Raw genomic sequence first — 22,670 nt, forward strand, 5'->3', positions numbered from 1 at the left:
AAGAAGAACACTTGCAAAGGTACTTATAAACTTATAAGCAGTTATAAATGTGAGTTTTTACTATTAAGACTCTGTGGACCAAAGTGCCACAGGGCATGTCATTCCATGAGGGATGGTAAGCTCTCAAGAATGAGATTCTGAACATTCACAAAGAATTCTCCTGAAGTGGGAAAGAGATATTTGTCTCAAGAGACAGATGTGGCTGCCTGGGGGACTCACTTAGATTCTAAGTAGACATATACAGATGATAGAAGCAATGGCGGATGACAGAGGATAAATATAAATAATAATAACTAACATATAAATAGCCCTTACTATGTACCAGGCCATGAGACAGTCCTATAAGAATAGTGTCAGGAATGTTAATGCCCAGAATGAGCCAGATCTGGTCAGAAAAGATAGATAAAAAAATTGGGGGGTTTTGGGGAGGGGGCTCTTTTGACTTCATTTGTTTTGATGAAAAGAGAATGAACATAGGGATGAGGCCACTGCTCACTGTGGATGAAATGATGATAATTGTCAACAGAGAGAAGGAAGAGCTGCTCAACTTTTTTTTCAGTTTGTTTCTGTTTTCTCTGCCAAGGAGAATGGTTGTGACAGACAGAATTAAAATGGCTAATAGACTATCCAATATAAGTAGTAGAGAAATAGAAAGAAATTACCTAGTTTTCCTTGATGAGTTTAAATCACTTTTCCTAGATCATCTACATTCTGCAAACTACCCAGGGGTGGGGAACCTGAAACCTTAAGGCCACATGTGGCCCTCTAGGTCCTCAAGTGCAGCCCTTTGACTGAATCCAAAGAATTTGTTCTGTGAAGTTTGGATTCAGTCAAAAGGTTGCACTTAAGGACCTAAAGGGCCACACATGACTTTGTTGGTTTCCCACAACTGCTCAAACTAATGATCTGATGTTGATTTCTGGAAAAGTTCTAAAACAAGTTATTGGAAGCATGGAGCTTCCCCATCAATCTGGAGTAACCATTGAGAAACTCCTCCATTTTGATGATTATCATCATCAATATCCTTTGCATTTGTTTAGAGTATTTTTAATTTTCAAAAACATTCTATTTACTGTGCAAAACTATATTATGAGGTATATAGTAAATTTTCTGAATTAAAAAGAACTATATTTGGAGTCAGAGCTCCTGGCTTTGAACCTTAGCTCATCTACTACCTTGTGGCTTCTACTTACAACATGACCTTGGTCAAGTCACCTCATTTCTCAGGACCTCAGTTTCCTCATTTATCAAACAAGGAAGCTGGACTAAATTATTTTTAAGCTCCCTTCCAGTTCTAAAATTTTAAGCTTTGGTATGTATGGAGAAGTTAAATGACTTCATAAGATTATACTATTGAGTAGTAGGGGCAGCTAGATGGCTCAGTGCTGGGCCTGGAGTCAGGAAAACCTGAGTTCAAATTTGGCCTCAGTCACTTAGTAGTATATGACCCTGGGCAAGTCATTTAACCTCTGTTTGCCTTAATCTGCTGGCGAAGAAATGGCAAACCACTCCAGCATCATTTGCCAAGAAAACTCCATAGATAGTATTAGCATGCTATGGTACATGGGTTTATGAAGTCAGACATTACTGAACAGCAACTGAGTGGAAGTCTGTTCTCTTGACTCACAGACCATTGATAGCTCCATTAGGCCATACTAAATGGTTTCTAAAGTTTATATGCAGGAAAGTATATTTTAGCATCTTGTGGCAAGCTGAACTAGAAATCATCCTCTAGGCCAGAAAGCCTATTGTGCAGGTTTGTACAACTCTCTACCCCTCCCTTTGTGTGAGAAAATCTTCACAAATAGCTCACTGCCCTTTGAAAGTCCAGCTTTCCATTTCCAAGCAATTCACTCCCCTCTTTTGTGAGGATATGTTTTTCTTTTAAACCCTAGTGTATACAAAATATGGCAGTCTCTAGCAAGCAGGGGAAATGGAATGCCCACTCTCTAACTTTGCAGCCTGATCTTTTTACCAATTAGTGATTTTTTAAGGTAGAGTCTTCAGTTTTTGACTCTTTGCTACTCTTATATTATCTAATTCTGGAATCCAAAATTTACCCAAAGATTCTAAGTGAGCTCTAAGCTCTGAGGTTCGGTATGAATGAATGATTTCACCTCTAAAAGAAGAAAATTTCTTATCTTCTCTCTTTTTAAAAAATAAAGTAAATATTTAGAACAAAAGTCAATGTCTCCCAATCCCAGAGGGAAGCAGTGAGTGTGGCATGAGTAAAAGACCACCTCTAGAATCTGTTCTTTCTAGAGAAGGGAAAAGGATAGAGGGGAAGGAAGGTATTCAGTCTCTATCCCATTCCAAGTGGGATCAGTAATACATGATTCATCCTGGATAGAGTTTACACATGAAATATCCTCTGGCTGAGAATTCATTGCCACTAGTTGCAATTTCCACCATCTTCTTTCTGTAGCCCTACAACATGTCTTTCACTAGCAAGATGTCTGCTTCTTCCTCCTCCTCTCTGCTTCCTCAACTTCCTATCTCCTATAAAACAAACTTCTTCTCTCAAAGTAAGGGGAAAAAGACTAAGTCAATGGCACTCTGGGGAATGCCTCTAGGTCAACATCAAACGCCACTGGAACTTAGGAACTACTAAGAAAAACTATCCAGCAACAGACAGCCCCTATTTCCTTGTTCCATTTATAAGCTTTTTTTGAAAGAGTTCCAAAGGAAAAATCAAAATCATTTTGAAGTTTGGCAGAGTATGAAGCCAATGGGTGATCAGACTCCTAATCAAACTGAAGCAATGATAGGGTAGCATTTGGTTTCATGTATGACTTCAAAATAGATTTTCTATGGTAGTAAATCCTGTATGTTGAACAGTTTCAGCACTATCATCTAATAGTACTCCAAGTGAAGGCAAAACAGGAGCTACAGAGTTTCACAGGATTGAGGGAACCAATGCTCCTGTTTTTAGACCTTAGAAAAGGTGAAAATATGAAGAAGGTAAATGTGCACAAAAATGCCATAATGTCTATTGTTTTGTGAGGGGATCTTGAAATTTAAGGAATTGACCCTATAGAGCTTTATAAGAGGCCTAGATTCATTGACCAGAAACAGTCATACATGGATCTTTATGAATGCCAACAGGAAGCAAGAGTAGTAGGGTGTGTCTGAAATCTAATTTATGTTCTATTTCCTTTTATAAGTAGAATCTCTAAGATTGTACTTTCTTAGACATGATCTTATAAAGCTTTGTTCCTTATAAATCAATCTCTAGAAGATTCTTTGATGAAAGCATCTTGGGCTTCTCTGAAGTTACAGCCATAACATCAGCAAGAATGCCTTCTTTGTCTATATTCAGCAGTAATGTCAATGCTAAGAATAACTTAACCTCATTTTCATTCATATGACCACATGCTTCCAGAAAGAAAAAAAATATGATGAAATGTCTGAAACTAGATTCTGGATAATTGTGTTTCAGTTAATCAACATGACATATTTTGGATCACTAAACTAATGTGCCTTATCAGCTACTATAAGATAAAATACTCTCCATTACTTTTCCCTCCTCACCCCTAAATAGATTTTTCCATTTAAATGTTTTTATTGCATTTTTTAGCCTGATTTTAGGTAATAGGAAGGAAACTGATGGATTTTTAAAAGACCCACAGGCAGTAAGAACCACTGACAAACACTTCATTGCCCAAAGCATTCAATTTGATATACAGCTTCTCATTCTCCCCTTCCTGGGTGGTAACAGCTAAACTCTGTTGTTAAAGGGAAAAGAGAAATACAGAGGTGGTGGGAGGGAGGGGGCCATGGAAGAAGCTCAAAAAATGAACACAGATAATCAAGCCTATCCTGTTATTACCTCATTAAATTTATCATACACCTTTTAAACAAATTGTTCAATACAGAAGTTCTTGCTTTGAAATACAGTCCTCATTTTTCTTCTCTGTATATTGAAATGTTTGTATTTGTTAATTTTATTAAATCCATAATTAAAAAGAAGAAATTTTAATATAGAGAAAAAAATACTACATTCTGAAGACATAAGTCATCACAATTCTTGTTTTGATTTTTTTAATGACATCTTCTTATTTCTTTAAAAGGGTGAAACTGGACAGCCTGGGTTTCCAGGATCAGTTGGTCCTAAAGGACAAAAGGGAGAAATGGTAAATATTTAAGACATGAGGGCAGGAAGGAATCATCTAAATAACATTATCACTTTGCTGAATCTGAGTCAATTCTATATTCTTTGATTGTGTACCCTTTAAAAAATATTATTTGGCCAAGATAAACCAGAAAATAAGCAGATAAATCACTCAAATAGTAAGCATTTATTAGGCAATATTATGAGCAAGGCATCATGCTAGGTGTTGAAGATACTAGTCCTTATGGATCTTAGATTTTACTTTGGAATGTAGATTTTACATACAACTTGTTCAGAGATAAGTAAATACTAGCTAAACATGCAAAAAAAATCAATACAGTGTTTAGGGGAGAGTCACTATAAATGAAGGAGGTAGCCCTGGACTTAAGCCTTGAAAGGAATTAGTAGCTCTGAGGGACAAAGACAAGGAAATATATTACTCCAGGCATGAGGCACCACCAGTGCAAAGACCTGAGGGCAAGAGATGAAACTTTGTATACAGAAAACAGAGACAAGTAGGCCAATTTGGCTGAAGCGTAGAGTGTGTAAGAGGGAGCAATATAGAATCAGCCTGGAAAGATTCTGGAACCAAATTGTAAAGGGTTTTAACTCAAACTGAGGAGTTTGAGTTAAAGCCCTTTTTTATCTATGCTAAAAGCAATGGAGAGCCACTGAAGCTTCAAATTTTCAAGAAGAATATCCAGACTACAATTCTAACTTCTCTAAAAAATTGGAAAACTTTCTCACTTATTTAGTCAACTATTCATTGTCATAACCATAGTGAGTCATTCATTCTGAATCTAGAGTCCAATCAACAAACATTCATTAAACTCCTACAATGGGCCAGGCCCTGTGCTAAGTACTGGAGGAAGGATCAAGGTGTTATATTAAGTCTAATTTGAACCTATCCAAACATTTTCCTGGCCAACCTCATTCAGAATTTAATTCTCTCTAGTGTAAAACAAACAAACAACACTAAAGTATAATTCATATGCAGCTACAGCTGCACAAAGAGATTGCATAAGTCATAGTTTTAGAAAGTGACATGTTTTTTAGTTTTACCTTAGACAAAAAAGAAAATAGGTCTCAAAAAGTCTAAAAATTTTTCATCATTGACAAAATTAAATAAGTAATGTCTATCATTTTTGTTTCTTTTTCTTCATAGGGCGATCAAGGAAACATTGGCTTACAAGGAATAAAAGGTGCCAAGGTATATATGGGTGATAAGTGAGAATAATACTGGAAGGATTTGCATGGTTTTTCCAGGTCTTTAGCTTAGTAAGTTAGGCTCCTTCAGAAGCCACATTAACTCTTTTAAACCATTGAAATAGAACTTGAGAATGCTCCTATAACTGGATTCATAGGACATCAGAGCTGGAAAGGAGCTTAGAGGTAAATCCTAAGCGCCTAGGTATCAAGGTGCCATGCCACCTAGGGATTTCTCATAATGCCTGATATGTGTAATGCACACTCCCCAGAAACTACTGAGAAACTACAGAAATGCCCTTTGTTTTCACACCATTGGTGTTTTGCTATAATGATAACTTAAAAACATCTGTGGTACTCACTTGGGGATTCCTGAGACTTCCATTATACCTGACCCACCTCTAGGCTTGGACTCCATTCCTAGTAAAAATTTCAGAGAAGAGGGACAACATACCATTTCAATGTCATAAAATGTGCTCAGTTTCCTCTTGTGCCTTACCAGAGGATCCTTTAAAACCTGCTGTATATCTTATAATTTAGTCCCAAGGTAATGCTAATTTGAGTTTGGACCTGAAATTGAGAAGCCAGGCTGCAAATGTTACACTACAATAAAGCTGCCCTTTAAAAAAATCCTTGAAAAGAAAAAATAACATTTGTTTGGCTTCTAAATTTGGCAGCTGGCTCCTTGATCCAAACTAAATTTATAAATCATTATTTTAAAGATCATTTAGTACAATCCCTTCATTTTACAGGACTGGAAACCTGGACCCACAGAGGTTAAATGATTTGTCTAAGCTCATTAGCTAGTTATTTGAAAAGCCAGGACTAAAATTCAGGTCACATCATTCCCAGACCAGTGGGAATCTTGATCCTAGGCTGTGACCCTCTGCATAATATGGCTTCACTTACTATTTCACTGTTTCATTCTATGCTAATTGATTGATCTGATTTAATGAGCTGCCATTAGCCTTTAATCCTGATGATTGGATCCTTTTATGTAGATAGCAAAATCTTTCTATTATTTCAGCTGTTTCAGAAATAACAGCATCTCATCTCAGTAATAGGCTAAGCAGAGAAGCAGGGAAAAGAAAAGCAATATGTCTGTGATACATAATGTTAAGAAAATTTAATCAGTTTCTCCAGTTTATTTGAAGAAATTGGGAACATTCAGCCTGAAGATAAGAAGATTTGGTGGGAGACAGGATCATTTTCTCCAAATATTTAAAGAACTATCACAAAGAAAATAGAATGAATTTGTTCTGAGACTCCAGAAGAAGGAAATAAAACCAACTAGAAGAAATTAAAGGATATAGATTTCAGCTCAATATAAAGACTTTTAAGTGGAAGCACCTGGTGACTCAGTGGATAGAAAACTGAGCCTGGAGTCAGGAAGACCTGAGTTCAAATCTAACCTCAGACACTGCCTAGCTGTGTGACCCTGAGCAAATCACTTAACCTCTGATTGCCTGACAAATGTCATTGATTAACTGGAGAAGGAAATGGCAAAGTACTCCAACATCTTTACCAAGAAAATCCCATGGACAGTAGGTCCAGACTGAACAACAACAAAGTCAATCGGAGCTATCTAAAAATGGAATGAACTGCTCATGTAAGACAGTGAGTTCTATGTCCCTGGAAATGTTCAGTCAACAGGTCAATAAGATGCATTTAAGTGCCCACTACATAGGCAGCTAGGTGGTCCAATGAATAGAGCACTAGACCTATAGTCAAGAAGATCTAAGCTCAAACTCAGCCTTAGACACTTATAGCTCTGTGACCCTGGGCAAATTATTTAATTTCTAACTCAATTTTCTCAGTGGCAAAATGAGGATAATAATAGCACCTTTATCTCGTAGAGTTGTTATGGGGATCAAATGAGACGATATCTGTAAAGCACTTAGTACAGCACCTACAACATAGTAGGCAGCTTAATAAATGTATGTTCCCTTTTCCTACTGCTGGATGGGCACTATGCTAAGGACAAATGATACAAAGAAAGGCAAAAACCAGAAACAAAACAAACCAAAAATAGCCCCTGCATTCAAGAAGTTCAGTCTAATAGGGGAGAGAATATTCAAGCAACCTTGTACAAATAAGTTATAGACAGGATAAGTTGGAGGGAGTTTCAGAGGGAGAGCACAATGGTTAAGGAGACCTAAGAAATGTTTTCTTGTATAAGATTGGACCTTAATTGAGACTTGAATGAATTCAACAAAGCCAAGGGGTAGAATTGAGCTGGGAAACAGTTTCAGGTATGGAGACTGCCAGTGAAATTATCAAGAGTCAAGATTGTGCTATGCATGAGGATCAGCAAGAAAGCCAGTGTTTCTGGATCACAGATACTGTGGTGGAGGAGGGGTCTAAAGGGGTGGGAGAATGAGGGGTAGAGAAGTAAGGGTAAAAAAATTGGAAAAAGTAGGAAGGGGATGAGTTTTCAAGGGCTTTAAAATCCAAATACAGCATTTTATATTTGATCCTGGAGGTAATAGGGAGTCACTGGAGTTTACTGAACAGAGGAAATAGGTAACAGACATGCCATCTAGGAAGATCAGTTTGATAGACAGATGGAGGTTGAGCTGGAGAGATGAAAGTCTTGTGGCAGAGAGATCAACCCAAAGGCTATTGCAATAGTCCAAAGATGAATTAATGAAGGCCTGGACCAGGGTGGTAGCAGTATCAGAGAAGATAATGGAGCATATAGGAGAGGTGTTACAAAGGTAGAATTGGCAGGAATCAACAACAGGTTAGATATAGTCAGGGTGAGAGAGAGTGAGGAGGCAAGGACGATACCTCATTGGCTGGGGGACTGGTGAAACCCCCAGCAGTAATACAGAACTTTTGAAGAGGTGAGGGTTTGAGGTGAAAACTAATCAGGCCAAATTAGGACATGTTAAATTTAATGTCTATGAAACATTCAGTTATGAATGTCCAGAAAATAGCTGAAGATGAGAAATGGAAGTCAGAAGAAGCATTAGGTCTAGACCAGTAGATCTAAGAATCATCTGAACAGAAATTATAATAAAATACACGAGAGTTGATGAGATCACCAAGTGAAATAGTATAGAGGGAGAAGAGAAGAAGACCCAGATTGGAGGCTTTGGAAACACCCACAGTTAGTGAGCATAAATGAGATGAAAAGCCAGCGAAGAAAATTGAGAAGGAGCAGTCAGACAGGTAGGAGGTGAGCTCAGAGAGGATAGTGTCACAAAAATCTCTTAAGAAGAAAGTAACTGTTACCTACCTACAGAGAAACAGAATACAAACAAGCATAGTCTGACCTTACATAGATGCATATGAATGTATATGTGTGTATATATATGCATGATTATAGATATCTATATATATAAGTATATATGTCTATATATGCATATATATTTATGCATATATGTGTTTATACATATATGTGTGTGGATATACACACATATATGTACATATACATGTATGTGTATATATTATCTCCACACTTAATTATTGCCTTCTATGGCAGGAGGGTAAAGGGGAAAAAGAATAAAGAAAAAGTGCACAGCAGAAAACAAAATAAAACCTACGAGGAAGTAAAAAAAAAAGATGGACAGCTCTGAACATAATGTATGGTGTTTATTCCATAGGCTTTCTTGAAATAGAAATTTATCACTTTATATTTTGAATCCTCTCTTATGGTCTGCTGTGCATGTGGCAATATTTTTTTTCTTTTCTTATTTTGTATTTAAGTTTAAAATTTTAAATATTTACAAAAATGTTAAGGCAGAAAAAAAGAAAGTAACAAGGGAAACAAAGTGATCTACCTTTTCATAGAGGGGTCAAGAAACAAAAATATCAGCAGATTTTCAATTAAATAATCATTGGTAACTTTGAAGATAGCTGTTTCATTGAATGATGAAGTTGGAATCTAGGGTACAGAGAGTTAATATGAGAGTGAGAGAGTAGAAGTGGAGGCATTGATTGCAGACTGCCTTCTCAAGGAGTTTAGCCATAAAAAAAGGGAAATGGGGTGATGACTAGCTGGGATGGATGAATCAAGTAAAGGGTTTTGGAGGTTGGGGTAGAAATGGGCATATTTTTAGGCAGTAGGAATAGCCAATAGAAAAGGAGAAATTAAAGATAAGTGAGGGCGTGGGGATGATAGAGAGAGCAATCTGCTGGGGAAGATGGGATAGAATGGGCTACAAGGGTTTGTCTTGACAAGAAGGGCACTTCATCATGTGAAACACTGGTGAAGAAGGTAATAATTGAAGGCATTTGAGTGATGGGAGATGAGAGAAGAGGAAGCTCTAGAAGGATGTTCTCAATTTTTTCAGTGAAATATGAGGCAAGGTTCTCATCTGAAAGAGTTGGGGAGAAGGAGCCTTGAAAAGCTGGAGGAGTCATGGAAAGTTTGAAAGAACCACTGTGCTGAGTGGAATAGTGAGCTAACTAGGAAGGTAGAGAAGGATTGCCTTACTGCAATGAGGGGCTAGTTGAGATTATATAATAGACATTTATAGTGGATCAAGTTAGCATAGTTTTGTAATTTTCTCCAGTTTTGTTCATCAGCATGTTAGTAGGAGCAAAAGTGAAAAACGATGAAAGTCATCTAAGACTGAGACTTAGCAAGGGAGATCTTCAGTAGGCAAAGGGGCAAGAGATTTGAGAGAAGATGATAGTATAAAGTTGAATTGGTTCAACAAGGGTCAAGAGGGGGAAGAAAGGAGAATGTTGCCAGTGCTGAGGTGATGGCATTGGAAAGAACTGAGGGGCTGAGGAAGTGTAGGTCACAGCGAGGATGAAGAATGGGGCTAGGGGATGCAAGGCAGAAGGAGAGGCAGAATGACAACAGATCATAAGATAAAGGAATTTCAGAATTCATAAATAGTGAAGTTGAGTACTTATGGATGACAAGATCAAAGGAATGCTCACCTTCCTCATCGCCACCTCCTGGCTTCTCTCAAGTTCTAGTTAAAATCTCACCTTCTACAGGATTCCTTTCCTATTTCTGAGTTTTCCCTCTTTTGACTATTTCAAATTTGTTCTGTATATAATTTGATTGTTAGTAGTTATTTGCATGTTCCCTCCCATTAGATTGTGAGCTCCTTGAGAGCAGGGACTGTCTTTTGCGTTTCTTGGTATCCCCAGTGCTTAGTAAAATGCCTGGCATTTAAGTAGGCACTTAATAAGTGATTACTGACTGACCATCTCTGTGTGTCCCCGAGGGGGAGGGAGCAGATTATGAGAAATGATTAATTTGAGTAATTGATAGATTAGGGTATTTGGGGAAATACCAATATATATGAGGAAATCTTTTAGAGTGTGGTAGGAATTGGGAAAGAGATAAGTACTATGAACTATGAACACTATGTACACATACTACCATGAACTATGTACTATGAACACTGCACTAGTTGAAAAAGGAAGGAGATTCTGGATGTCAGTAGACAACAGTTAATGGTATCTCAACTGGGGGTTAAATATGAATTGAATAACTCTCAAAGAAGGAAAAGTTACTGAGTGATGGTGGTAGAGGGGGAGACCAGAAGTGGCAATGGTGGGCAAGGAACATTCCAATCCCTCACCTCTACTAGAGCAAAACCAGTGCTGGTGAGCATGTCTAGGCAGAGTTGGATAATCATCTGTGAAAGACACTTTGAAGATTTGATTCGATGATCTCTAAAGTCTCTTCAAATTCCCAACATTCTGGGATTTTTCTTAACATTAAATTAGTCAAATGAGCTTCTAAATGTGTGTACCACACAGTTTGTTGACTGGCTACATTTTTCTCCTCATTTCATTTTTAAATACAATTATGATTGAAGAAAAGCAAAAGACTGAGAATGTCATGTTAGCTGAGAGCTGTTACTGGGTCATATGTGAAAATAGGACAACATGAACAAAATAAATATCGTTGATGGATGAATAACCAAATGAGCTGTTGCACACTCAGAAGCATAGTGTTGCCATAGATACAGAGAGTCAGTCTGATTGATGAAATACACTAATACGTCTCACATTCCTACCTTAGACAATTCTTCCTAGATCAATTGAGGTCTCAAGCCTACCTCCAGCTTAAAACACACTATTATACTATAACCCACTTACCTGTCAAAAGACTCTGTCCTTCTCCCCTGAAAGAGTAGTCTTGAAGAGGAGAAAATGACCCCTGTGCTCCTAACAGCCAGGGTTTACCAGGGAGAAGGTCAGGGTTACTGAAAGCCTTGTGTACAAAACACATGCTCGACCTTCTTCATGCTATATAATGTCTCTCAACCTCAACCTTTGGCCTACAATCTCCCACCCTGGGTTCCTGATTGGTTAGAGTTAATCATATTTAGTCCAATCCAGACCCACCATGTTATTCTCTGGACATTTTAATGCTATACCACTGTACTTATATCACCTTCCTCACCCTCCTTCTTTCTCTTTTCACTATGGGAACAGTAATAAAATCAACAAAACCATTCCTTGAAAGGCTGTGTCTTTCAATGGCCTCCTGACTTAACCCTTATGGCTTCCCAGACCTCTCTATGGCTACCAATGCCTGAGGTATTGTTTTTTATCTATAAGAGTATAAGCCCTTGAAAGGAGGAAAGGTTTTGTTTTTTTAATATGTGCAACCAGAAATGCTTTTTTAAAAAAATTCATCCATTTAATTTTTAAATATTTTGGTATTTTACCAAGCAAATAAAATCAAAACTAGCACATTTAGAAAAATCATGATTCTGTACACTTAAGCATATCTTTACCTATTTTAAAGCTTTCAGACTAAGAAGAATTCCATTAACTTCTCTACATCACTCAAATTAGCTACAAATGCATAAGATAAAATAGAGGAAAAGCAAAATAAAGACAAGAATGGAAAGATATCCTCACAGAGAAAATCACATCAAATAAATGCAAAATGAATGATAGAAGAAATGAGTGAAGAAAAAATCTGTAGTGTAATGAATAAATATGAGTCAAAGTTAAAAAAAATTAATCAGAAAGGAGAATACTTCTTTCTAGGACATGTCAGTCTGTTCTCTTATAACCCTATTTACCATCTCTTCAACTTACCAAGCCAAAGTGCCCTTCCCTAGCTACCACTTCCCTATGCACATTGTTTCCCCCATTAGAATATACATTCTTTAAAGTCAGGACCATCTTTGGTTAAGCATTTGTATCCCCAGTACTAAACACAGTACTTCACACAAAGTGCTTAATAAATGCCCTTTCATTTATTCATTCATTCATACTAAAATAAGACACTCCCTAAAGCAAAATTGAATTATAGAAATATTCTTCAGAGAAATATCTGGCATAGAAAATGGAATTAAGATAAATGAAGGATAATGGCCATGCTTAGCTACAGAGAAGAGATTTAAAAATGTATCTTCCTGTCTGCTGGAAAGGTGGGGGACCACAAGTGTGGCACATTGCATATACTGTCATCTGTAGTTGTGCTGTTTCATTTTTCTGTGCTCTTCTGAAAAATCTTTGCTACAAGAGAAGCTTCATTGGAGAGAAGAGAATGTGAATATTTAGAAATGAATGTGACATGAAAAAGGCATCAATAAATTTTAATCAACTGAAATAAATTTTTAAAAGAAAAATGAGTCAAAAGTTTGAAACATTTAATTTAAAACTTCATTTAAAAAGTAAAGGAGTACAATGGTTTTTCTCATGACACCACACCTCTGTTCCACCCACACCCCCAAGGTACAACTGAAAAAAAATTAAAATCTCTATAAATCAAGTTAATGGAGCAGGAGAATAGATTTCAGCAAGACAACCTGACAATAATTATTGTCTCCACTCTCACCCCACTCCCTACAAATGAAAAAACAAAGAGCCTACTTTAGTAAATCATCAAAAACATTTCCCAGAGGTACTAAAAATCCAGAGTGGAGCTCTGATCAATAGAATCCTCAGAAAACTAAGGGAAAAGACATCAAAATTTAATTCAACAAGAAATGTAGTCATCAAGTTCCAGAGCTTCAATGACAAAGGAAGATCTGATAAAGAACTATCAAAAAACAAATCCACAGCAAAAAGCACCAATATGAATAAAAAAAATTCTCATTTAGGCCAATAAAGGAAAAGAGAGACTAGACTATGATATAATGAAAAACAAGGAAAGTTTATTAGATCAAGTCCAATATTGCCTATCCAGAAACCCTGTATATTTTTAGGAGAAAAGATGTGTTATAATACAAAAGAAGATTTTTTAAACTTTACTGCTAAAGAAACCAGGGTAAGCATGAGCCTCTGTCATTCAAACAGCCCAAGAATCAGAACAAGACTAAGACTTGAAAACAAGGAATGAATAATTAGTGACTTAGTATTTTTACATGCTATAAGGGGTAGAAAGGCTATTGTCTCTTTCATGTATACTACCTTATAAGAGGAACACTGAGAGAAATAGGTGGAAAACCCACAGAATAAAAACAGAATGAAGAATGTGACTTTGAGGAAAAGGGAAGACAATAGGCAGGAAGGAATTATTATCCTTTGAATGTTGGTGACACACATGAGGAACAAGGTAAGGAAAAGATAAGGAACTGGGAAGAGAGGGTACCTTCTAAACCATACTCCTACCTGGACATGGCTAAAAGGTAAAGAATAGTGGAAGGATTATATGAATATAGGGAGAATCCCTGGGTTCTGTGTTTTGCGTGCATGGAGGGGAGCATTTGTATGGAGATATGTGTAAAGTCTAGGATTGGATTGATGCTAATGAGCTAATTACAAAAACAATATAACAGGATGTGGTGGATGGAAAGCAAAACAATTCTAATCATGTACATGAATGTATTAGACTGCAAACTAGGAAAGATCTTTTCATTAAATATTTCTGATAAAAATTTAATAGCCAAAGTGTTTAGAGAAGGGAAACAAATGTATGTATTAATAGTGATACTTCAGTGAATAAGTGGCCAAAAAGACATGAACAGTTAATTTTTGAAAGAAGCACAGACTATCAACAACCATTTGAAAGACTACTCAAAATCAGGGAAATTAAATTAAAACAACTCAGTAGTATTATCTTATATGTATCAAGTTAGCTATCAAATATGTATCAAATGATGCTAAAAGATGAAAAACCTCATTGTTGGTGGATCTGTGGGAAAACAAGTGTGCTGATGTTAATGGAACTGAAAGTGGTAACTATTTTGGAAAATACCTTAGAATTCTGTAATAAAAATTGCAAAATTGTTCATTTCATTCGACTCCATCAACCTTACTATAAAATTTATGCTATAAAGAGATCACTAACAAGAAGAAAAGATCTATCTTTAGAATAATACTCACAGTTAGATATACTAGCTATAGGGTCTTGGACCCCACTGTCCTTTACTTACTCCTCATTTTTAGCTATCTCTTCTATGGCCTCAATGATCATTAAATTCAAGAACTACAAATTGCCAGACTAATGCCACTATTATTTCTGGATGGGTTGTGTCCCCATTCACCATCCCTCAAACTTTTGGACTAGACTTCTCCTTGGTCACCACTCACCTATGAATGTAGTATCTCTCATTATAATTTAAGCTCCTTGAGGGCAGGGGCTTTGTGCTTTTGTCTTTGTAACCCCAATCCTTTGTACAGTGTTTGGCACATAGAAAGTGCTTAATAAATTCTATTTTATTCATTCATTCACGTTCATAGCATAAAATCTGCAGGCAGATGACTAGAACTGAAAACATGACCAGTGAATAAAATGTGGTACATGAATGTAATGGAATGTTGAATTGTAATCAATGATGCATATGAGGAATTAAAAGAGATAGGGAGAAATATACATAGATGAAAAGTAGAATTAAAAGAACAATAGACTGGGGCGACCAGGTAGCACAGCCAGTAAGAGCATCGGCCCCAGTGTCGGGATGACCTGGGGATCGAATCCAGGCTCAGACACTTAGCACCCACCCAGAAATACCTGGCCATGTAACCTTGAGCAAGTTACTTAACCCCAATTGCTTAAAAAAAAGAACAATAGACAAACCAACTACAACCATGTAATTTTTTAAAATGTTAGGAAGCAGCAAATCTCAGATTATAGTGTTCCTTACAAAAGTTAAAATTCACTGCCCTCCTTTCTTTTAGTAAATGGTCAATAATCAATGCAGAGTGAAAATCTATAAATCAATTCATTTACTTTTTAAAGTGTTTTCATTGATTATATTTTAGTTTTTATCAGTTTTGTTAAAGTTTATCAATAATAATAAATTAAAAAGTAATTCAAGATAATGGTCTGCTACCTCATGGCTCTACAATTTTCATACACATTCTGTCTTTCTGTTTTAATTTGGACTGTTTTGTCCCCACATTAATCTCACAACATTCTAATTTGTCAACTATTCATAAAATCCTAAATAATATTAATTACTAATTACTTTTCCATTTTGTGCATACAAAGTAAGTTCTCAAAATTAATTCCAGCAGGCTATGTTTTAACTAGCACAGCTATTCTGCATGACATTCCAGTTCATTGTTTTTATGGTTTGGGGTTTGGAGGGGTTTTTTTGAGCTTATGGCTCCCTGTCTTGCCTAGCCTGGAAGTACAACATCCACTCACTTGATGACACAGAAGTTTTGACCTGCTCCATTTCAGACCTAGGTCAGTTCTCCTTTCCTTAGGGTGCCATGTCTCTTCCTAAGAATTCTCATAACTGGTGCAGGACTTAGTGCTAACATCATATCAGCTCAACCTCCCACAGCTCAGAATTCCCAAGCTACAGCTATGCACCAGCCTCAGCCTCTTCTAGTACAGGAATAACATAGTGCTCTCAACAATGCTAATTCACTGTTGATGAATGTTTGTAAAGGAGGGTTCAATTTGGCTTAAAGGACCTTTATGCAGCCACATTTAAAGAGTCAATCTGTAATATATTTGTAATTGATAAAATTTTCTATGCATAGTTATAGGAAGAATCTTTTATAAAGTAAGGAAAAAGAAATTCATTAAGCAGATATCATCTCCCTTTCAGATGTTTTCAGTTTCCTTTTAGATTTTATTTTTTAGATTTTTTAGATTCCATTCCTTGGAATAGGAGAAGGAAAGTAGAATTGATGACAAAATATATGGAATATAGAAAAGGGAAGAAAATAAAATACTTACAGGATACAGTGAAATAATTGAAAATGGAAGAGCATTTGTTAGATTGTTTGGTACAATGAAGTAATTGAAGTTGGAGCAACATTTTTTATAATAATGTTGATGGGGGAGTCCATGGGAATTTTATTTGATTCCTGTGATTTTTCTTACTTTAATCTTTGGAAGTTATTGAAGCTTATTAAATAATGTAATTTATTAGGTTTTTTCATTGCTTATTGGGAGTACACATTTTTTTATAATTAGTGATTAGGCATTCATGGCTCTATAAAATCAATCCAACATTGGGCAGTTGACTTGGCATTGGCAGCCATGGATTTGGATTCAAAAGACTGAAGTACATGTTCCACTTTAACCATTTACTGGTTGTGTGACTATGAGCAGGTTTCTTTACCTCTCTAGTCTTCAATTCCCATCTGTAAAATGAGGGATCTGGAAGAGATGATCTGTAAGATCCTTTCAGCTCTAAATCCTATGATCATATGGTACATTTATATGAAAACAGAATATCTAGGAAAAGATAGTTTAAGTGTTCTTCTTGGTTGTTTTTTAGTCATTTGAATTCTCCGTGAGAAGTTAACATTGAATTACAATAATGCTGACTGAGTGGTGTCAAATGCACAAAAAGTTATATATTAGAAAAACAATTTTTATTGAAAAATTATGAGAGAAGTGGGGGAAATGGCATTTGGATCAGAAGAAAAAATTTTGAAGCTACTAAGGAGAAAGAAAACTAGAAAATTATTATTTACTTAATTTATCCAAGGATTTTAGTTTGTGACTTGTCTATGAAACATTATTAGCTTTACCATATCATTTAAAATTTTCCATCTACTGTATACCAGTCAGTTATTATTCAGATAGACTGAACAATTAGCATTTATCTCTATTTAAATTTAAGCTTATTATTATTTTATTTACAGGGAGAAACTGGGATAAAAGGATCACCAGGAGTGAAGGTAATCTCATTACCATTTTCATTTCTCATCTATAAACTCATAGTGTTTCCTCAAGCTGTTTTGAATATTAAGTAATCATTTTTGGTCTCTCTCAACAATATATTTAGGGTGAACCTGGAGATTCTGGGCCCCCTGGACTTGTAGGAAATCCAGGAATTAAGGTATATAACATTTATTGTAGAGATAAAATGAAAAAAATTCCTATGTTTTCATTTTCTTTTTAAAGCAAAAGATGTGGGTTTATCAGTCATTTTAGATAGATACATGATTTGATGGCTTTACAATACTCTCCATGGTGTGTACATTTATTATGCTTATTTCTTATACTCATCATATCTGTGCCATATGGTCTACAATATAATTTTGATGTTTTGGGAGTTCCAAAGTTGTATTTGCCATTGAAACCTAAAATTCCAAAGCATCAAGAGGGGCAACAAAAACCATAATCCTTGGTCTCAATCCTTAAAATGATGTCCTTCTACTAGGAAGGGGAATTTAAATGACTTGGCACCTATATCAATTGCCTAGCTTCCAAATTCTTGAATTCCAAGTGTAAGAACCTTTCTGCAGGAGTGTCCCAGCTGCTAGCAGCTGCTGAGTTGGATTAGCAAAGAAAATACCCTATTAGTGTGTAAGGCATGTAACCCAGCCATCACCTGCTGTTGATAATAGATTTCTTTAAATGGAGACATTGATAAAGAATCCCTCTGCATCTAATATATACTAAACTACTATCAAGGGACAGTAATATCTGTGACAATCATACATTCCCATAGACCAAGGAATTCTGTAGTAGTCATAAAAGTCCCACTGTACTCATTATGTGTATTGAGATTATGTTTAGATATAGTACCTTCTTTGGAGCTAAAATACATATCAATTTCTTATACAGGGTCAGCAAGGACCAGCAGGTTCCATAGGACCCAGAGGACCTCCAGGAAATATTGTAAGCATAGATGATATCTGTGTTTCTGATTTAGCAAAATGAGATATAATGTACTAAAGGCTTTGAGAATAAGCTTACAATAATGCCATCAAAAACAAAAAATAATTTACAAGAATTTTAAGATATCTTCATGTGGGGGGCGGAGCCAAGATGGCGGAGTAGAAGCACGACCCTCCCGCAGCTCCGACTTCCACCCTCCCCAATCCATGTAAAAAGGGGACTCTAAACAAACTTTGAAGCTGCAGAACCCACAAAATGACACAGAGAAGCTAACCTCCCGCTGAGAACAGCCCGGCAGGCCGGCAGGAATCTGCCAGCACAGCGCTCTGGGAGCCGAGCCCAGCCCCACGCCAAGGCTTTAGCCCCAGGGCGGGCCTGACCAGCCGCCAGCCAGAGGGACTCCAGATCAGCAGCAGCTGTGGCCATTTCCAGATTTATCAACACATAGATTCGAAGGACAAGGTGAGAGGCCAGTGCATTCTGGACTTTGGGACCCAGTAAGTGGGAGTGCATGGCTTTTACCCCCGGGGTGAGAAACCGCTGAGATGCCAGCACAGCCTGCCAGCGCCATGTGGCGGCTTCAGCTCCTGGCCTGCAGAGTGTAGGGGGACCAAGCACCAGTCTGAGGGGTCATCGCTCTTGCTTTAACCTGCTTGGATCTGGATTGCAGTCTAGGGTGGAGGTCCTGGGGTGTGTGTCCAGCTTGCCAGAGCATGTGGAGACCTCAGAGAGGGCACCCATCTAATACCTCCGGCAGCTGAGAAAACCCCAGTGTTTGGGACGAAAACTCCCGTCTGGTGGCAGAGTCCTACTGTGGCAAAAAGCCCAAAAGTCAAATCATTGAGTGGCAAAATGAGCAGGCAAAGGAAACAAAGCAGACAGAAGATTCCAACATTACACTCCTATTTTGGGGATAAGAAGGAGCAAGGCATGGAACAGGAGGAAATCAGTGAAGTCAGAACTCCTGCACCAAAAGCTTCAAAGGAAAATGCAAGCTGGTTACAGGCCACAGGGGACCTTAAGAAGCAGATAAGAGAAGTGGAGGAAAAATTGGGAAGAGAAATGAGAACAATGCAAGAAAATTATGAAATGAGAGTCAACAGCCTGACTGAAGAAAATAATACCTTAAAAAACAGACTGACTCAAATGGCAAAGGAGGCTCAGAAAGGCAATGAAGAGAAGAATGCCTTAAAAAGTCGAATTTGCCAGATGGAAAAAGAATCTCAAAAGCTCACTGAGGAGAAACATTGCTTCAGAATTAGATTGGAGCAAATGGAAGCTAATGACTTTATGAGAAATCAAGATGCTGTTAAACAGATCCAAACAAATAAAAGAATAGAAGGCAATGTGAAATATCTCATGGGAAAAACCACTGACCTGGAAAATAGATCCAGGAGAGATAATTTAAAAATTATTGGACTGCCTGAGAGCCATGACCAAAGTAAGAGCCTGGAAAGCATCCTCCAGGAAGTTCTCAAAGAAAACTGCCCCGATGTTTTAGAATGAGAGGGCAAAATAGAGGTTTAAAGAATCCACCTATCACCTCCTGAGAAAGATCCCAAAAAGAAAACTCCTAGGAATATTATAGCCAGGTTCCAGAATTCCCAGATTAAGGAGAGAATATTACAAGCAGCCAGGAAGAAACAATTTGAATATTGTGGAAACACAATCAGGATAACCCAGGATCTGGCAGCTTCTACACTGAGGGATCGAAGGGCCTGGAATGTGATATTCCAGAGGTCAAGGGAGCTGGGATTAAAACCAAGAGTCACCTACCCAGCAAAACTGAGTATCCTGTTTCAGGGGAAAATATGGTCATTCAGTGGAATACAGGACTTTCAAGCATTCTTGCTGAAAAAAACAGAGCTGAATAGAAAATTTGACATTCAGATACAAGAAGCAAGAGAAGCATGAGAAGGTAAACAGGGAAAAGAAATCATAAGGAACTTATCAAAGTTGAACTATTTTTTTTAAGCAATTGGGGTTGAGTGGCTTGCTCGGGGTTGCACGGCCAGTTGTTTTTTCTGGGTGTGGTGCTGGGTGTCTGGGCCCGGATTTGATCCGGGTCGTCCCGGCACTGAGGCCGGTGCTCTTGCTTGCTGAGCCACTTGGCCAAAGTTGAACTATTAACATTCCTACATGGAAAAACAATAATTGTAACTTATGAAACTTTTCTCAATAGTTGAAGGGATTAGAAATATATATATTATATATATATATATATATATATGTCTTTATATGAGGGTATGCAGGCATATGAATACATATGTGAATGTGTGTATATATGTTTACAGGTATACATAGATAGAGGGCACGGGACCAATTTAACAGGAAGGGATGATACTTAAAAGGTGAAATTAAGAGGTGAGAGGGATACAATGAGAGGAGATGGGGAGAGACAGAGTGGGGCAACTATCTCATACAGAAGAGGCAAGGGAAAATGGTTACAATGGAGGGGAAGAATAGGAAGGCAAAAGGGAATGGGTCAACCTTATTCCTATTGAATCTGGCTTGAGGAGGGAGGGAAATACACACTAAATAGGGGATCTCACCCTCCAGGAGAATAGGGGGGGAGGGGATGTGAGGGGGGATGATGGAAGGGAGGGCAGGCTGGGGGGGGAAGGAAGTTGGAAGCACCCACTTTTGAAAAGGGACAGGATCAAAGTAGAGAATAGAACAAGTGGGATGTGGGATAGGAGGGAGGGAAATATAGTCAGTCTTTTACAATATATCTGCTATGTTATTGTTTTGCATTAGCCACACATGTACAACCTATACTGAACTGCTTATCTTCCCAGTAAGGGTGGGTGATAAGGGAGGAAGGGAATGAATCTGGAATTCAAAGTTTTAAAATCAAATGTTTAAATATATATATACTATTATCAATATTGTTTTACATGTAATTGGGAAATATAGAGATCCACCATGCCCTACTGGAAAAGTTGAAACGGGTATGGGAGAAAATATGGGAGAGAGCAGATCAGAGGTGGGGATATCCTGTGGGACTGCTGTTTTGGGGGGATGGGTGGGGGAAAAACAGGGAGAAAATTTGTAACTCAAAATCTGGCGGAAACAAACGATGTAAATCAGAAGTTAATAAAGCATTTTAAAAAATTTAAAAAAAGATATCTTCATGTGACCACTTTATTTTATGTTTTCTAAAACATGATTTTCAGATGGAGAAGGATATGAGTCATCACCCCCCACTAAATGCTTTTGCACCTGCTCACTTGGAGTCAGTAACCAATTGCAACACAAGATCCTTTTAAATATCATTAGCTTACTTAGTAATTCTTTAGAACTATCATTAATTAAATGTTGGTTTTAGACTTCTAGGATATGAAGAAGAAAATGTGAATCAATCACATAAGATTAAGTAATATTTCCACTGGATTGAAATAAAAGTAGTCTTGGGGCAGTTACTGGACAACTATATCTTAGTCTCAAAGTACTTACATGGAAAAAAGACATGAAAATACTTCTTGCATCAATATAATCTTTCAGCACAACAGAAATATCATTAAAGCCAGAATCACAGAATTTAGAGTTTGAAAAGACCAGGGGGTGGCTAGTTGGCACAGTGAATAGAGCAATGGCCCTGGAGTCAGGAGGACATGAGTTCAAACCCAGCCTCAGACACTTAACATAAAAACTAGCCATGTGACCTTGGGCCCCAATTGCCCTTCAAAGGAAAGAAAAGAAAGAAAGAAGGAAAGAAAGAAAGAAAGAAAGAAAGAAAGAAAGAAAGAAAGAAAGAAAGAAAGAAAGAAAGAAAGAGAAAGAACCTCAGTCCAACTCACACTAGAAAGGAATCATGGCTCTAACATACCTGACAAATAGCATTCCAATCTGTCTTGAAGACTTCCAAAGAAGGCATATCTACCATTGGGTTCCAGAATCAGATATGTGAATTGGGCAGTTTTATCATCTTGCATATTCAGACTACATTGATATTTTTATGAATGTTTACATGTTTACTTTAAATTTACAAATATTTACTTAAAATTTACTTTTATATAGAAATGAAGTTCTTTAAAAATGAGATACATTCTAAGGTTTTCTATATGTGTTATGGAACTACTAGTGCATTCTTATTTTGTAAAAACATTGATTACTTACTGGATAGCTCTTCTGTATTTTTATTAATAACTCAAGGCACTTGTTTCCAATGCGAATTTGCCAAATACTGTCATGGGAGAAGGGGACAGGAACAAAGTTGGGACATCAAGAGAGGGTATCAGGAAAAGGCAAAGAGAGTATCTGGTACAGAGAGCAAATTCAATTTCCAGTATTAAAAACACTTCATCTACTTCATTATCGCCCCAAACTCTTTTTCCTGGAAGTACTGCTGAAACAGCAAATGTTTTGAATGAGCTTTGTTTT

General features: G+C 37.1%; 1 protein-coding gene across 1 annotated transcript in view; it reads left to right on the forward strand.

Moving 5' to 3' along the window:
- The window catches only part of COL19A1 (collagen type XIX alpha 1 chain), a 426,484-nt gene that overhangs the window by 310,891 nt on the left and 92,923 nt on the right, over positions 1 to 22,670 (forward strand). Inside the window, exons 20-24 of the mRNA XM_069070725.1 lie at positions 4,071 to 4,133; positions 5,277 to 5,321; positions 17,306 to 17,341; positions 17,449 to 17,502; positions 18,234 to 18,287. Coding sequence (XP_068926826.1) covers positions 4,071 to 4,133; positions 5,277 to 5,321; positions 17,306 to 17,341; positions 17,449 to 17,502; positions 18,234 to 18,287 — 252 coding nt within the window. The remainder of the gene's footprint in view (positions 1 to 4,070; positions 4,134 to 5,276; positions 5,322 to 17,305; positions 17,342 to 17,448; positions 17,503 to 18,233; positions 18,288 to 22,670) is intronic.

The sequence above is a fragment of the Petaurus breviceps genome, unplaced genomic scaffold, assembly GCF_028583685.1.
Source record: "Petaurus breviceps papuanus isolate PSGF00001 unplaced genomic scaffold, PetGlider_PUasm1.0 90822, whole genome shotgun sequence".
Taxonomy (NCBI): Eukaryota; Metazoa; Chordata; class Mammalia; order Diprotodontia; family Petauridae; genus Petaurus; species Petaurus breviceps.